At 43.7% G+C, this 17,243-nt stretch overlaps 1 protein-coding gene across 1 annotated transcript; it reads left to right on the top strand.

The window, feature by feature from the left end:
• Nucleotides 1-9,773: 9,773 nt before the first annotated feature.
• LOC131597516 (uncharacterized) lies at nt 9,774-12,000 on the top strand. Its single transcript, XM_058870209.1, has 5 exons — nt 9,774-10,128; nt 10,222-10,602; nt 10,744-11,066; nt 11,166-11,442; nt 11,945-12,000. Exons 1-5 carry the CDS (start codon nt 9,774-9,776, stop codon nt 11,998-12,000), a joined length of 1,392 nt encoding a protein of 463 aa, XP_058726192.1.
• The last annotated feature ends 5,243 nt before the right edge of the window (nt 12,001-17,243 follow it).

The raw sequence follows: 17,243 nt of genomic DNA, 5'->3' as shown, positions 1-17,243 counted from the left end.
AGGATAGGAACAGATGTTTCTTCCGAACTGTGTACGCCGGGTAAAGAAAACGTCCTCAACTGATAGTAAGGTATTAGGACTGGGCAAACGAGTTTCTTCTTCTGAACGAACTAAATCGTCAGGGAGTAGATATTTCCAACTGATCTGATGTATCCGAGGGCTTGCTCCTTCGGAAGATCTTGGGAGATCCGGAGGCGGTTCCTTCAACTGAAAGTCTGATTTATCAGGAATAGGAACAAATATCTTCCACCGATCTGGGGGCATCGGGAATAGGAATGTCTTTGAACTGATCTGAGCTGCGTCAGAAAATAAGTAGAACAATCCTCTTCTGAATGACAAAGTCAACCAGGCAGACATCTCCATCTGATCTAGATATCAGTGGCTGGCTCCTTAGGAAGATCTTGGGGAGATCCGGAGGCGGTCCCTTCAACTGATCTGAATATCAAGAATAAGGACAGATATCTCTTCCGAACTGTGTGCGCCGGGAACGAAATGTCTTCAACGGATGAAATGACATTCCTCTTCTGATCTCAACATCAGGATAACGCCCGTAATGATTAGGCGAGTATTGCTCTCTGGGGAGCATTCGTATCTGGATAACTTTCCTGCAGAAAGAAACATATATGATATGATTAATGCATGATGCATGTATGAATGTTTATGGAATAACGTTCCCGAGAAGGAAGACGCTACACGCTTTTGAGAATGCTATGCAAATGATGCATGATCCGAACGTTGCTTAGGGAGGCAACAGATGAGCACTGAATTGCTGAAGAAGTCCTGGAGAGAGTATAGAACTCTGCGGGGAGGACAAGATGAGTGATCAAGGGTCACGACTGCGAGCTGGCAAAGATGGATCAGAAATCTGCTGGAGACGATCAAATCTAGGCGCGAGCTCTGGTTGGGGAATAAATCCTGCTTGGGGATATGAACATCCCAAATGACTGCTTGGGGAATACCTTGGCAACTTCATTGGAGAAGCAAATTCTCGACATTCTGGGGATGCGGAGATAAGAGCAAGTCATGAAGACAACTCTGATGGGGAGTGACCAACTAGCTTGCGTATGACGCATTCCGCTGGGAAAATCCTTGAAGGAAACAGATTCTGCTGAGGATGCATGCGAATCTCTGCTGAGGAAAGACTCGGTGGGGAAGATGAATACTTCTGCACAAAGATCCACTGATGAGATGAGGAATCCGTTGGGGATAAGGAATCCGGCATAAGAATCTTTTGCTAAGATCACTCCACTGGGGAATAAGATGACTCTCCTGGGGAAAACGGGTCAATCCGTTGGGGAGAGAAACGCTCTACTAGGGAGAACGAGGAACTCGGGCAAGGAACCTCATTAAGAGCTAGCTGGGGAATCAGACACCATTCCATCATGATTCAACTGGGGAGAAAGCATTCCGTCGGGAATAAGGCTTCTGGAGCATAGAGAATGCATTAAGATGTGCTTTACCGAGGATATGAGAATCCTGGAGCAAAGAAAGTCCCATCTGAAAGTACTCAGCTGGGGAATGAGAATCTTTCATTAAGAAACACTCGGCTGGGGAGTGAGAATCTCTCATGATTAAGTCCGCCGATATGCTGATACGAAGCGCTTGCAAGCATGTACCTGCGAGACAAACAAATGTAAATGCCCCAGGATATAGCATGGTATCTTAGCCTGCCATCCCAGTTACACAAAACTTCGAAGTAGATTCAAAGGTTTCATTTCTAATCATGTATTGTAAAAGCAATGCAGTTTTCATATGCAAAGTTTAACACAAACTCAGGACGTTTTATGCAAACAAAACAGTAAAAGAAAACAGTTGTTTATGATAAAAAGGATCTTTATTAATTGCAAAAGGAATGCTCATAAAAGAGCGAACACTTTTCAGAAGTAGTTCCTAGTAAGAGGTAACCACACATTTATTGAGTACGAGAGAAATGGCAATGTGAAACGGATATCCATTGGTTTCGATCCCGCTATCACTTTTATAACTCCGACGCTCTCATCTCCTTGCTTTGGAAGACCGTACTCATTAGGATTGATCACTGCCCGATTTAACAACTGATTGATATGACATCACCAAACTTGTGGACCCGACGGGGTTTGTGAGCGCCTTTAGGGATTTGAGTTGCCAGCGATGCAAACTCAAGAACACGGAGTCTTGCTTATCCCTCGGTCGGGAGCCCTAAACAAAGTGAGTGGATGTTGTGCATGCTTTAGGGATTTGAGCTGCCCGGTGCAAACTCAAGAACACGGAGTCTTGCTTATCCCTCGGTCGGGAGCCCTAAACACGACGATTGGAATTAGAAAATGCTTTAGGGATTTGAGCTGCCAGGTGCAAACTCAAGAACACGGAGTCTTGCTTATCCCTCGGTCGGGAGCCCTAAGCATGTATGAAGAGTGATTGCCATGGTGGCATGCGAGATGTAGTCGTTCGCTTTTGTCCCTTTTTTGCCTAAGCCGCCCTTTCGGGTTTTCAACTTAGCGGGTATATTTGTTTCTTTTTCATTCTTTTGCCTGATTCATTTTCTTTTCTCTTTTTTCTTTCTTCTTTTTTTCTTTCTTTTTTTTTCTTCTTTTTTTTTTATCAGGTCTATGCGAAGTATTTTTTGACTACATCTGCGTTCACAGGGTGCGGAAAGTTCTCGCCATCCATCGTTGCAAGCATCATGGCGCCGCCAGAGAATACTTTCTGCACAACAAAGGGGCCTTCATACGTCGGAGTCCACTTGCCTCGAGGATCGCCTTGACGGAGAATGATTCTTTTGAGTACCAGATCACCTGGTTTGTAGCTTTGGGGTCGCACCCGCTTGTCAAAAGCTTTCCTCATCTTCTTTTGGTACACCTGACCATGTCCGATAGCCGCTAAGCGTTTTTCATCAATGAGGTTCAACTGATCCATCCGATTTTGTACCCATTCTGACTCGTCAAGCTCGACGTCTTTCATAATCCTCAAGGAAGGAATCTCAACTTCAACAGGCAATACCGCTTCCATGCCATAAACAAGTGAGAAAGGAGTTGCCCCAGTCGATGTACGCACAGAGGTGCGATAGCCATGCAAAGCGAAAGGCAACATCTCGTGCCAATCTCGGTAGGTCACTACCATCTTCTGCACAATCTTCTTAATGTTCTTGTTGGCCGCTTCAACTGCGCCATTCATCTTTGGACGATACGGAGAAGAATTGTGATGCTTAATCTTGAAGGACTCACAAAGCTCCTTCATCAACTTGTTATTGAGATTTGATCCATTATCAGTAATGATCTTCTCAGGAATCCCATAACGACAGATTATTTTGTGTTTGATAAAGCGAGTAATCACTTGTTTGGTAACATTCGCATAAGATGCGGCTTCAACCCACTTGGTGAAGTAATCGATGGCAACCAAAATGAAGCGATGTCCATTAGAAGCAGTAGGCTTAATCTCTCCAATCATATCAATGCCCCACATTGCAAAAGGCCACGGAGAAGTCAAGACATTCAAAGGCACAGGCGGCACGTGCACTTTGTCAGCATAGATCTGGCACTTGTGACAAATTCTGACATGGTTATGACAATCAGTTTCCATAGTGGACCAATAGTAACCAGCCCTCAAGATCTTTTTAGCCATCGTATGCCCACTAGAATGGGTACCAAACTCGCCTTCGTGCATTTCCTCTATGATTTTTGAAGCTTCTTCCTTCACAACACATCGGAGCAACACACCGTCATGATGCCTCTTGTACAATACACCACCGTTGAGGTAAAACTTAGCTGCAAACCTTCTCAGAAACTTCTTATCAGTCACCGACGCTTCGGGAGGATACTCTTGAGTTTCGAGGAACTTTTTGATATCATGATACCAGGGATTACCATCCAACTCAACATCAGCCTCAAAGCAAAATGCTGGTTCGTCCAATCTGTTGATGGTGATGTTAGGCGCTTCATTGGCCCATTTCACTTTGAACATGGAAGCCAAAGTAGCGAGAGCATCAGCAAGATTGTTCTCTTCTCTAGAAATATGCTCGAATGTGATCTCATCAAAGTACGGAATGAGTATCATCACATGCTCCCTGTATGGAATCAGATTCTGATGGCGAGTTTCCCAATCTCCATTGATCTGGCTAATGACAAGATTGGAATCCCCATAAACTTTCAAGTACTTGATTCGCAAATCAATCGCAGCTTCGATACCATAAATGCAGGCTTCATATTCAGCCGTGTTATTAGTGCAATCAAAACAGATTATGGCTGTAAATGGAATATGAAAACCTGATGGAGAAGTAATTACAGCTCCAACACACATTCCCGAGTGCATTAGAGGCACCATCGAACACGAGCGTCCATCGCGATCCTGGTTCGGGTCCTTCCTCCGGTCCAGGAATGTTACAATCTCTGATGTACAACACATCCTCATCGGGGAATTCAAACTTCATCGGTTCATAATCTTCGACCGGCTGGTGCGCAAGATAATCCGCCAAAACACTACCTTTGATGGCTTTCTAGGTAGTATACTGGATATCATATTCAGTCAAGATCATTTGCCACCTGGCTACTCTTCCGAAAAGAGCGGGCTTCTCAAAAACATACTTGATAGGATCCATCCTGGAAATCAATAAGGTGGTGTGAACCAACATATACTGCCTCAGCCGGCGAGCAGCCCACACCAAAGCACAGCAAGTTTTCTCGAGCAGTGAGTATCGGGATTCACAGTCGGTAAACTTTTTGCTAAGGTAGTATATTGCATGCTCTTTTCGGCCAGACTCGTCATGTTGACCCAACACACAACCCATTGAGTTTTCAAGCACTGTGAGGTACATAATCAAAGGCCTTCCTGGAACTGGAGGCATTAGTATCGGAGGTTCCTGCAGATACTCTTTCACTTTTTCAAATGCTTTTTGACAATCATTATTCCACCTGGCCGTCTGATCTTTTCTTAGTAATTTGAATATTGGTTCACAAGTGGCCGTAAGATGAGAGATGAATCTAGCAATGTAGTTCAATCTCCCTAAGAAACCACGAACCTCTTTTTCTGTTCTCGGCTCAGGCATCTCTTGTATAGCTTTTATTTTCGCAGGATCGACCTCAATACCTTTTCCACTAACAACAAAGCCCAACAACTTTCCGGATCGCACTCCGAAAGTGCATTTGTTTGGATTCAACCTCAGTCTGAATTCCCGAAGCCTTTCAAACAATTTCTGCAAGTGAACCAAGTGCTCTTCTTCAGTGTGAGACTTTGCAATCATGTCGTCAACATACACTTCAATCTCTTTGTGAATCATGTCGTGAAAAAGAGTCACCATGGCGCGCTGATACGTTGCCCCTGCGTTTTTCAACCCAAAAGGCATAACTTTATAGCAGAAAGTTCCCCACGGTGTGATAAACGTTGTTTTCTCCATGTCTTCTGGTGCCATTTTGATCTGATTGTACCCAGAGAAGCCATCCATGAAGGAAAACACTTTGAAAGGAGCAGTATTATCCACCAACACATCAATGTGAGGAAGAGGAAAATCATCCTTTGGACTCGCCCTATTAAGATCTCTGTAGTCCACACACATCCTGACCTTTCCGTCCTTCTTAGGCACAGGAACAATATTAGCGACCCACGGCGGGTAATTCACCACTTGCAGAAAGCCAGCATCAAATTGTTTCTCAACCTCTTTCTTAATCTTCTCAGACATATCTGGGCGAGTCCTTCGAAGCTTCTGCTTGACAGGAGGACTATCTTCCTTGAGAGGTAGGCGGTGTACTACAATATTTGTATCGAGACCAGGCATATCCTCATAGGACCAAGCAAAGATGTCTGCATACTCTTTCAACATATCAATAAGCCTCTGCTTCACACTATTCTCAAGTGCAGCCCCTATCTTGACTTCTCGGACCTGCTCTTTAGTACCAACATTTACCATCTCGATTACCTCTTGATGCGTGTCATACCCCAAATTTGTCCTACTCTTAATTATCTGGTTTACATTCATGTTTCATATAGGTCATTCAACTCATGCATTCATATCATGGTTACCAATCGAGGACTGGAAAGAAAGAGCCTTTATGGCAAAGAACTCCTGATTAAATATGAAGATCTGAGGTCTGGTCTCGTGGCACTATCCTTCTGAGGGCACTCTTGAATCAGTGGTTTTCTCACCTTCAAGTCAAGGCATTGGTTGAGAAATACAAGCTTGATGCTTATCTGATTACTCTGAATTAGGGTTTCTTTGACCAAAGTCAACCAGTTGACTTTCTGGTCAACATTTAATCAAGAATGGATCTCGTGAATGAGAAGCTTTCATATTGACCATATAGGACACATTCGTTTGACTGAATCTGATTGGAGAAAATTTAATCGGGAATTTCATCAATAATCAGGGAAAATCAGAACAGTTGACTTTTGAGTCAAAATCAGGAAAAGTTGACTTTTTGGTCCGAGTCAAAGTCAACTGTCAAATATTGACTCGTGGTGGAAAATCGGTCCGGAAAAGTAAAGGAAATAAATAAAATCGAGAAGTAATCAAAAGTTGCCATTTTTGGAAGTTGGTTGAAATAGGAAATTCCAAAAGAGGAAAGTTCTAAAACTTAGAAAATATTTTAAGTTTTTTAGAATGGTTGACCAGCTCACTTCAGGTCAGTTTTACACGAACAAAGAGGCACCAATTCAAGACAAGCTCAACAGGAAGAATGTTCAGGTCATGGCCCTATACAACTTGGTAGTTGGGGGTTTTGTCAAATAATGCGTAGATTGAGAGTTATCGAAGAGAGAAGTTGGCAAAATCTCACTGTATACGAGGCAAAAGCTGGGCAAGTCTTCTGGGCAGCATGGTCATTTAATCAAGCACGTGGCGTGCCAACTTTGAGGTTGATTATAGGGACCCACAAGGATCCATAAGGTGAAAACTTGGTATGCCTCCACTCTATTCCATGCCCCGTACGCAATAAATCAATAATCAAGCAATTTGGATGAATATTGGGTCAATCATGAAGCTTTAAAGTCGTGCCCTCATCAAGTCACCACTGAACGGCAAGCAGGGCTAGGTTCCTAAGGCATACGCGTGCGTTTCATCGAACACGTGGTGGGCCGTGTTGTGTGTCAATTTCAAGGCTCTACAAGGCTCCACGTGAATCAAGATGAGTACCAAACCGTTCCTCGCTATGCCCTCTTTCCATTGAGCCATGGATCATATCATTTAGACATGTGATGAGCAAGGTAGATGCACTCAAAATCATGCCATGGCTAAGTCATATCTGGGTCAGTAATATGAAGCCAAACCAAGTCACGCGCGCCGGTCATGTCCCGCAACCACGCATTTTGTTCCAGTCCCTTTTTCTCATACTTCCAGGTTTCATCTCAAGGATCTTCATACACACAATTTGTTCTACCTTACCTCTTCTTTAGGGTGAGCACAAGTTTGAGTCAAGTGGTAAATTATGGCCAGAGATATAGTCATACAAAGTCAGTATCATGGAGGTTGTTTTTGACATAAAATTAGTAGCATCTTTCCACAACCAGCCATGCAATATTGCAGAATGAAAAAGCTTACTATAAACTTGCCATAAACTCACGCTTGTTCATTAAGTTATCAGTGAGAGAAACAATCCGCTACACACTCACCCACACCATACACATTCACGCACACCAACCATATATAAACCAAACCCTTCACAAATTCACGGGGGGTTCACTTCATTTTCAGTCTCACTCTTCTCTCCACCCTCTCTTCCCTCATCTCTCTTTCTCTCACCATCGGCTAACCACTGTAACAAACTTTGATCACAACCGTAACCACCTCCTCTAACCAACTTCTCCGATCAAAAGAACATCGCGGATCCTCCTTCAATACTCATCTACCACCGCCACAACAATACACTCCCTCTCGACATCAAGGACCTCACCTCCGCCGAAGCGGCTCTGAACTTCGTCAGCCTCAATCCTCGAATCCATTTCTCAAGGATCCATCCTCATTCAAAACGTGTTCCGTTCAAGATCCAAGAACAAGCAGTGCAGATTTCCGTTTTGTCAACTCAAGATCTCATTCAGGTATGCCTCTTAATCCTTCTGAGCATGATAGAGGAATAGGAATAAAACTTGTGCGTAAACCGTTGCATACAATACTTTGTGTGTTTGAATCTCAAGCTCGTTTCAGTTTCCGAGATATGTTGATTTGCTTGAATACTGAGAAAAATATACTTGAGTGCTATATGCCGTATGAATCACTTCGCTGCGCTTGTTGTATGTGTTGGTGAGTTTTCTTAGATCTAAGGCTCCATCCTTGGCTTCGGTTCATAAGCTAGAGAGAGATTCATAGAAAGCGGAGTTCAGATTTAAACTAAGAAGGTGATCCCGAGTTGGATGGTGTGTCCCTTTTAGTTTTCTGGGCAAAGCCATAGGTGGCGCCGGCGGAGGCCACCGGAGAAGATGACCGGAGCCCTAGCTCCGGCATCTGTGTTGCTTGTTTCGTTTTGTCCATATGCGCACGTGGCCCTCATTGACTGGCCCTTCATCCAAAGATTTGGCTCATTTTGTTATTATCTCAATCATAGATTTATGAGGTGGCGTGTTCTAATTGGGTCCCGTCTTGGTTTTGTCTTATATGATTTAAAATCCTTGTGACCAATTGATATCATATAGTCCCCATGCATGTCACGTTTTTTATTGTAATAATGCATGCTAATGAAAAAAGACGAAGCAAACAAAAAGAGAATAATCTGAACAAAAACAAACTGGGCCTTAGCGCCACTGACTTTCTGCACCCCCCAGGAATATGGGCCAACGCGCTAATAAAAGGATTTCAGCTCATTGCTTTTGCTAACACCTTCCCCTTGCGTAACCGACTCCCGTACCTTGATTCTCTGGTCGCAAGACCCTGTTCCTTCCTTTGTAGGTTTTCTGATATTCCTTTCCCTTATGGGATAAATATATTGGTGGCGACTCTGTTCATTTTTCGCGAGCGTGCGACAGCTGGCGACTCTGCTGGGGATGTTGCTAGACCTGTTGCTGGTCCATCCTTAGTGAGTTGATCCTAGCCTATCCGTTTGTTTGTTTATTTACTGGGTGTGCTATGTTTTGTCTATACGTGCATTTATTTATTTTATGTATTTATTTTATGTTTCGCATATCCTGTTTACTTTTCTGCTTGCATATCATGTTTATTTCTGTTTGCACATCATGCATATGGATTATATTCTGTGTTCCTTGGGGTCTTCTGTTCTGTTTTGCAGGTTGGGTGGGATGTTCTATGAGGTAAAAGGCCCAATACCCAGGCCAGAGTTGACACATAGGATACCTAGGATAGAGTGGATAGTCATGACGCCAACAGAATGTCAGGTTCTGTTGATTGCGATCATGAGACCCACGACCAGTCGAGGTTCAAATGAGATACCGTTGTTGGCATGTATTTGCGACAATGATGGTGTTTCAGGAGAACTGATAACGCTGGAAGCCATTGACCTACCTTGACCTAGATTCACCTGTGAGTGGGGTGGGATATACATGACAGGTACCGTTGGTGACCGTTCTGTTGGTGACTTGTGTTCTTGTGGTTTCACTTTGCCTATGCCGGACCTTTGATTCTGTAACGTCCGATCTCATCCAGAGTTCACACACACTTCTCCTATGTGGGGAAACCTCTATTGCATCATTTACATCATGGCATGTTTACCTTTCAAAAAAAAAGAAGAAAAGAAAAAAAAGGAAAAGAAAAGAAAAGATATGTAAAAAAGGAAAAAAGAAAGAAAAAAGTATTATTTTTTTCTCTCATGTGCATGCCATTCTTTTCAGGGTATCCAAGGTTATCATCTTCTTCACTTGAAATGGCTAACAACGTGATCGCTACCAAAGAGGTTACTAGGCGTACTTTCACCTGCAGTTTCTTCCGTGAGGATATAACGCCTCTGATTCGTTTGAGCACTTCAGTTACTGGGCAAAACTTGGATGAGTTCAGGAAGACATATGGTCATATCTTACACATGTTAACTTCTCGGGTTGATGAATGGGCTCTATACACACTTCTTCAGTTCTACGATCCTGAATTACGATGTTTCACCTTTCCTGATTACCAACTGGCGCCAACCCTTGAAGAATATGCTGACATCCTCAAGATTAAGGTTCAACACAGGATTCCTTTTGTATGTGTACCTGAGAAACCGAAAATGGACCGAATTGCTGGTGCTCTTTATTTGAGCATGAAAGATGTTACAGATAACTGGAAGCCTAATGGTGGAACCCACGGATTCTATGTTAAATTTCTGATGAGAAAAGCTGATGCCCTGGTTATTGAGAAGAAATGGAAAGAATTCAATGCTCTCTTAGCTGTTATAATCTATGGTTTGGTGTTGTTCCCGAATATCCCGAATTTCGTCGATCTCACTGCCATTTGCCTCTTTATGGATCAAAACCCTGTGCCTACTCTCTTGGCAGATACTTATTATGCTGTTCATTCCAGGTATGGGACGAAGGGAGCCGTTGGAGGCTGTTTACCGTTGTTACACGAGTGGTTCATTTCACACTTGCCTAAAAGTGGACCGTTTGTCACAACAAGAGACTCACAGAAATGGCCTCAAAGGATTATGGGGCTTACGGCGAATGACATCGTTTGGTATCACCTTGGGAAAGGGATAGAGGAAGTTATTACTAGATGTGGTAGTTTTGACAACGTTCCCCTCATAGGAACGAAGGGAGTTATCAATTACAATCCGAGGCTAGCGCTGCGTCAGTTGGGTTTTGCACTAAAGGACAAGCCGTTAGACAAAGAAATATTTGAATCTGTTTGCTTTAAGAAAGGGGCTGATCCAGAGGGTCTAGAAAAAGTGAGGAGCGCCTGGAATAGTATTCATACAGATAACCGAACTTCCTTAGGAGGGAAGAATGCCGTTGCTAAACAAGCTTACACTGATTGGGTGAAAGATAGAGTCAAGGAGCGCCTATTGCCTTTCCCGAAGGTTAAACCATTGTATGAACAACCACCTGAAGTTTTAACTGCCACCGTGCCAGCTGAAGACTATACCCAAGTACAGGTGGCAAACATCCGGTTGCGTGAGAAGAGGCAAGATGCTGAGATAGAGTACTTCTTGGTGAATCAGAAAAGGGCTGAATTAGCACATGAGGTTAAAATGTTGAAAGGAGGATCTTCCAGAGTTCAAAAGAGGACTAGAACTGAAAGGGGTGAAAAAGCTACCGCTATCATTGTCGAGGATAACGAGAAGATCATAAAAAAGGCCATAAAAGAGGCAGAAGAGAAACTCAAGCAAGAGTACAGAGAAGACTTGAAGGCTTGCAAGCTCCAGTTAGAAAAAGAGACTAAATATCAGCTGAGGACTATGAAAAAGAAACTGGAAGATGAGACTACTCAGAGAATAGCAGTCGAGACACAGCTGAAAGGAAGTCACCTCCGCTCCGCACGACTAACAGAAGAGAATGTCAAGCTCAGAAATCAAATGGCAAATATGGAGAATGCACCTGAGAAAGATTATCTCCCAGAATGTAAAGGATGTGACGAACTTAGGGAATGCTGCAAGAAGTTGGATGGGCATTTGTTTCGCAAAGATGAGGTGATTCAAAGCCTTCTTAAAGGAAGGGATCGAGAGGCAACCAAGAAACTGTTTGATGAAACTAAGAAGTGGAGTGACGAGCACTTCAGACAAGGAGGACCTCTGTTCTATGTTCAGATGGATTGATGTTTGAGTTTGTATGTCTCGACCACCACCAGACTTGTTGGATGGGGTCTTTTATTTCCTTTGTTGAACTATCTTGTTGATGTATGGCTTGCCCAAGTTTAAATTTCTGTTATGAATGAAAAAGAACTATTTTCTCTTGATACTTATCTTTTGTCACGTTGTTAGTTATTCTGGATCAATATTAAATCTTGGATACTCTGAAAATGGCACATCACGTCATACGCACACATGCACTCATGCATTCACATTATCACATTGCATTTTCAGGTTATTGTGCAAGAAACTAATTGGGGTCCCATTCAATGCAGATTTCTTTTCCGACGACGAAGCTGACTTTCCTACATCCCTACCGCACCAGGAGTAACGAGAGAATCATGGAACAATTTGAACAGAATCAAGCTGCCCTCCGTAGGGATATGGATGTTATGGGGGAAAGAATGACCCAACTTATGGAGACTCTCCATGTCGTTGTCCAAGGACAGGAAGAGCTCAGAAAGAGCGTTGCTGGGCTAATCAAAGACACTCCTACCAACTCCGCTGATGGGGGAGTAAAGACTAAGGAGATTCCTGTTGAGGGGATACCAAAGGTAGTGGACGACCACCATGAGGTTATTGATCTTGAACATGATCTTACTGCCGAGTTGACTGAGACTGCTAAGATGTACCAAGCTCTCGAAGAACGCCTTAAGGCCATTGAGGTTGCTAAAACTTCGAGTTTCGACACTGCTGCTATGTGCTTGGTACCTGGGATTATTATTCCCCCGAAGTTCAAAGTGCCAGATTTTGATAAATACAAGGGAGTCACCTGCCCAGAGACTCACATTCGTTCCTACTGCCGTAAGATGGCTGCTCATGCTGAGAACGAGCCTCTGCTGATGCATTTCTTTCAGGATAGTCTCACTGGAGCCCCGTTGGAATGGTGCATGAAACTTGAGAGGTCTAATGTCAGTACTTGGGGACAACTTGTCGACGCCTTCTTGAAACAATACCACTACAATACTGCTATGGCTCCCAGCCGTGCCCAGCTACAAAATATGTCACAGAAATCTGAGGAGTCTTTTAAAGAATACGCCCAGAGGTGGCGTGAACTTGCGTCCCGTGTCCAACCTCCTCTTTTGGACCGCGAGTTGATTGATCTGTTTATGGGAACTCTGAAAGGGCCGTATCTTCAGCACATGGTTAGTAATACTTCTCCCTCCTTTTCGGATGTGGTTATCATTGGTGAGAGAGTTGAGAACTGTGTCAAAGCGGGTACCATTCAGGGTGTTACTAGTCCTAGCACCTCAAGTGGCAATGGTAAGAAGCCGTATTCTGGGTTTGTGAGGAAGAAGGAAGGTGAGACTAGCACTGCTTCCGTTGACCAAAGTCGAACCCCTGCATATTCTGCTGTCCCACCTCCTTATTATCCGGTGCCTTATGCTGTTCCTGGTCCATATGTCCCTCAGGCGTATGCTGCTGCCCTTCCACAACCATGGATGGCACCCCAACAGCCTTTTGTACCACAACAACAAGCCGCTGCTCCTCAGAACCGTCAGCAGAACCCTAGGCCTCAAGGTCAAAGGGGCCCATAAAGACCAAGGTACCAAGACAGGCGTATAGATCCCATTCCGATGCCGTATGCTCAGCTTCTCCCTCAGTTGCTTGCTGGTCAGTTGGTACAATTGCGTGAACTAGGCCCTCCACCTAACCCTCTTCCCCCTGGGTATGATGCGAATGCTCATTGTGAATTTCATTCTGGGGCTCCAGGCCACACAATTGAGAAGTGCAGGGCATTCAAGTGGAAGGTTCAGGATCTCCTTGACGACAAGATTATCTCATTCACCCCCACTGGTCCCAATGTGCAGAATAATCCTATGCCTCCTCATGCTAGTGCGACCAATGTTATTGAGTTATGTGATGATCAAATCCTGGTAAATGATGTTAATGAGGTTAGGATGCCGCTAACCGTTGTCAGAGAATATCTTATGCAACAAAAGGTTTTGTGTGAATTACATGACTACTGTTTGCAATGCTCTTCTAACCCTGAGGAATGCACTAGTTTGAAAGAAGAAATCCAGAAACTAATGGATGAGGGTGTTATTAGGGTGGAAAGGGTTGTTTCTAGTGAAGATGTGGCCACTTTAGAGATCCCTTACTACCCTGCTGAGGTATCGAGGACTCAAGACACTTCTTTGGTAATTCATGCTCCGGGTACTCCTTTGGCCATTCAGGCTCCGAGAATTCCGTTGGTTATTCAGGTTCCAAATGCTCCTTCGACTCCTCCAACCTCGTGCCTTGTTCCTTCTCCTGTGAGCAATCCCAAGGCTGTTCCTTGGAGTTATAATGCTGTGTATATTCGAGGAAAGAAATATGATTGTCCTCCGGTGGGTAATTCAAGCGTCACTAATATTACTGGCACTAGTGGTATTACCCGTAGTGGTCGGATCTTTGCTGCCCCTCCTCCGCCTCCTAAAGAGACCAATAAAGAGACTAGTACACAAGCAAAAGGAAAGCAAGTTGCTGTTGATCCTCCTGTGACACGTAATGCACAAGATGCCGAGCAACTCTTGAAAATCATTAAGAAAAGTGATTACAAAGTGATTGACCAACTTGATCAGACCCAAGCCAAGATCTCCATCTTGTCTCTCTTGGTGCATTCTGAAGCTCATCGTGATGCTCTGATGAAAGTTCTGGCTTCCGCTCACGTAACTCAAGACATTACCGTGCCTCAGTTTGAAGGGGTTGTGACCAACATTGCTGCTGGTAATTGTTTGGGTTTTTCTGATGACGAGCTTCCACCTGAGGGTAGAGCACACAACAAAGCATTACATATCTCCGTCAAGTGTCTGGATGCTGTGTTGTCTCGAGTTCTGATTGATACAGGTTCTTCTCTTAATGTGATGCCCAAGGCTACTTTGTTTAAGCTGAGTATGGATGGGATTATGATGAGACCATGCACTATGAGTGTTAGAGCGTTTGATGGTTCTAGAAGGTCCGTAGAAGGAGAAATTGATCTGCCTGTCTTGATTGGTCCTCACATGTTCTACATTGCCTTCTACGTTATGGATATAAACCCTTCATACACTTGCCTCTTGGGTCGTCCTTGGATTCATGCTGCTGGAGCTGTGACATCTACTCTCCACCAGTGTTTGAAATTTGTTGTGAATGACAAGATTGTTGTGATCACTGGTGAAGAGGATTTGATAGTCAATAATCTGGCATCATACCGTTATGTTGAAGTGGAGGGAGAGATACAAGAGACACCTTTTCAAGCCTTAGAGATTGTGTCAGTTGACAAACTCCCCGTGGTCGAGAATAAGAGGGAACTCGGAACGCCCCTCTCGTCTTTAAATGATGCTAAGGCTTTCTTAGAAGCTGGTACTCCCCATAGTGCCTGGGGCAAGCTGATTGACGTTCAAGAGAAGCGAGACAAGTATGGCCTTGGGTATCAACCATCTTCTCCTACTCAACTCAGCGTAATTCCTGGAAAGAAGGTGATTCCCCCCATTTCTCAAGTGTTCGTCAGTGCAAGCACCAGTTCTGGAAGTCAAGTTCTCGCCGTGGATGATGATGATGATGAAGAAGATCTCTCCAGATTCATTTGCCATGCTGCGCCTGGACAGGAACTCAACAATTGGACTATCCTGGACATCCCTAGAGTCACTTTTATGGAGATGTAATTTTCTTGTTTCGATAAGTCATGTGCTTCGCCCTAAGCATTTTTGACCACTTGTATAAAGAAGGGCCCCCATGTTGTTTCAATTTGTTTAATATTGAATGAAAATCATATCTTCGCATGCAATTACTGTTCCATTTCTTTCATTTTTGTTTTACTTTAAAAAACTTTTTCAAAAATGGCAAAGATTTCCTTTTTCCTTTTTATGTGTTGCATTCTAAGGCATAAATCATCCATCATGCAGATCCGGCTCGAACTCCATCAAAAATGATAATGTTACAGTTCCACGTCTTAATATCCTTGAGAATCCAATTGACCAAGCTGATGAGGATAGTGGGGAAGATTGTGAAGTCCCTGAGGAATTGGCAAAACTTTTGAGACAAGAGGAGAAATCTATTCAGCCACATCAAGAAGCCATAGAAATCATCAACCTCGGTACAGAAGAAGCAAAGAGAGAAGTCAAGATAGGGGCTGCTTTGCAAAGTGATGTAAAGAGAAGGTTGATTGAGCTGCTTCGAGAGTATGTTGACATCTTCGCCTGGTCATATGAAGACATGCCTGGTTTAGACACGGATATAGTTGTGCACATGTTACCACTCAAACCAGAATGTCCGCCTGTAAAGCAGAAACCACGAAGAACTCGACCTGATATGGCTTTGAAAATCAAGGAAGAAGTTGAAAAACAGTTGAAGGCTGGTTTCTTATCTGTGTGTGAGTATCCTCCTTGGATTGCAAACATAGTACCCGTTCCTAAGAAGGACGGAAAGGTACGCATGTGTGTTGACTACCGAGATTTGAATAGGGCGAGTCCGAAGGATGATTTCCCTCTGCCTCATATTGATGTGCTAGTCGACAACACTGCTCAGTATTCGGTGTTCTCCTTCATGGATGGTTTTTCTGGCTATAATCAAATAAAAATGGCTCCTGAAGATATGACCAAGACTACCTTTACCACTCCGTGGGGTACGTATTGTTATAAGGTGATGCCTTTTGGTCTTAAGAATGCTGGTGCGACATATCAACGAGCTATGGTGACCCTTTTCCATGATATGATCCATAAAGAGATTGAGGTGTACGTCGATGATATGATTGCAAAATCCCAAACTGAGGAGGAACACTTGGTATATCTTGAGAAACTGTTTGCTCGTCTGCGAAAATTCAAGTTGAGGCTTAACCCAAACAAGTGCACCTTTGGAGTGCGATCTGGTAAATTACTTAGTTTCATTGTGAGCCAACGAGGGATTGAGGTCGACCCTGACAAAGTAAGAGCAATACAGAACATGCCAGCACCAAAGAATGAAAAAGAGGTCCGAGGGTTCCTTGGGAGATTGAATTACATAGCCAGGTTCATTTCTCATCTCACTGACACCTGTGAACCCATCTTCAAATTGCTGCACAAAAATCAAGATATCCGTTGGGATGATCATTGTCAGGAAGCCTTCGAAAAGATCAAGCAGTATCTCCAAGAGCCACCAATTCTCATGCCTCCGGTTCCTGGGAGGCCGCTTCTTATGTACTTAACTGTGCTTGAAGGATCTATGGGGTGTGTGTTGGGCCAACATGACGAGTCTGGTCGAAAAGAGTGCGCCATTTATTACCTGAGCAAAAAGTTTACCGATTGTGAATCCCGCTACTCACTACTCGAGAAAACTTGCTGTGCTTTGGTATGGGCTGCTCGCCGACTGAGGCAGTATATGTTGACTCACACCACTCTATTGATCTCCAAAATGGACCCGATAAAGTACATCTTTGAAAAGCCGGCTCTTACAGGAAGACTAGCCCGATGGCAAATGCTTTTATCAGAATACGACATCCAGTATGTCATACAGAAGGCCATCAAAGGAAGTGTCCTTGCAGATCATCTTGCTCATCAGCCATTAGAAGAGTATCAGTCAATGAAGTTTGACTTTCCTGATGAAGATATCATGAAACTAGATGATAATGAGGGACCC

The sequence above is a fragment of the Vicia villosa genome, linkage group LG4, assembly GCF_029867415.1.
Source record: "Vicia villosa cultivar HV-30 ecotype Madison, WI linkage group LG4, Vvil1.0, whole genome shotgun sequence".
Lineage (NCBI taxonomy): Eukaryota > Viridiplantae > Streptophyta > Magnoliopsida > Fabales > Fabaceae > Vicia > Vicia villosa.
This window is presented reverse-complemented; position numbering and strand designations above follow the sequence as displayed.

Excerpts from the sequence above, each read along its gene's own strand:
- LOC131597516 (XM_058870209.1), top strand. The coding sequence starts at position 9,774 with ATGGCTAACAACGTGATCGCTACCAAAGAGGTTACTAGGCGTACTTTC. Across the intron at positions 10,129-10,221 it reads GAAAATGGACCGAATTGCTG|CTGATGCCCTGGTTATTGAG; the intron begins GTGCTCTTTATT and ends TGATGAGAAAAG. Across the intron at positions 10,603-10,743 it reads GGAAGTTATTACTAGATGTG|GGGCTGATCCAGAGGGTCTA; the intron begins GTAGTTTTGACA and ends GCTTTAAGAAAG.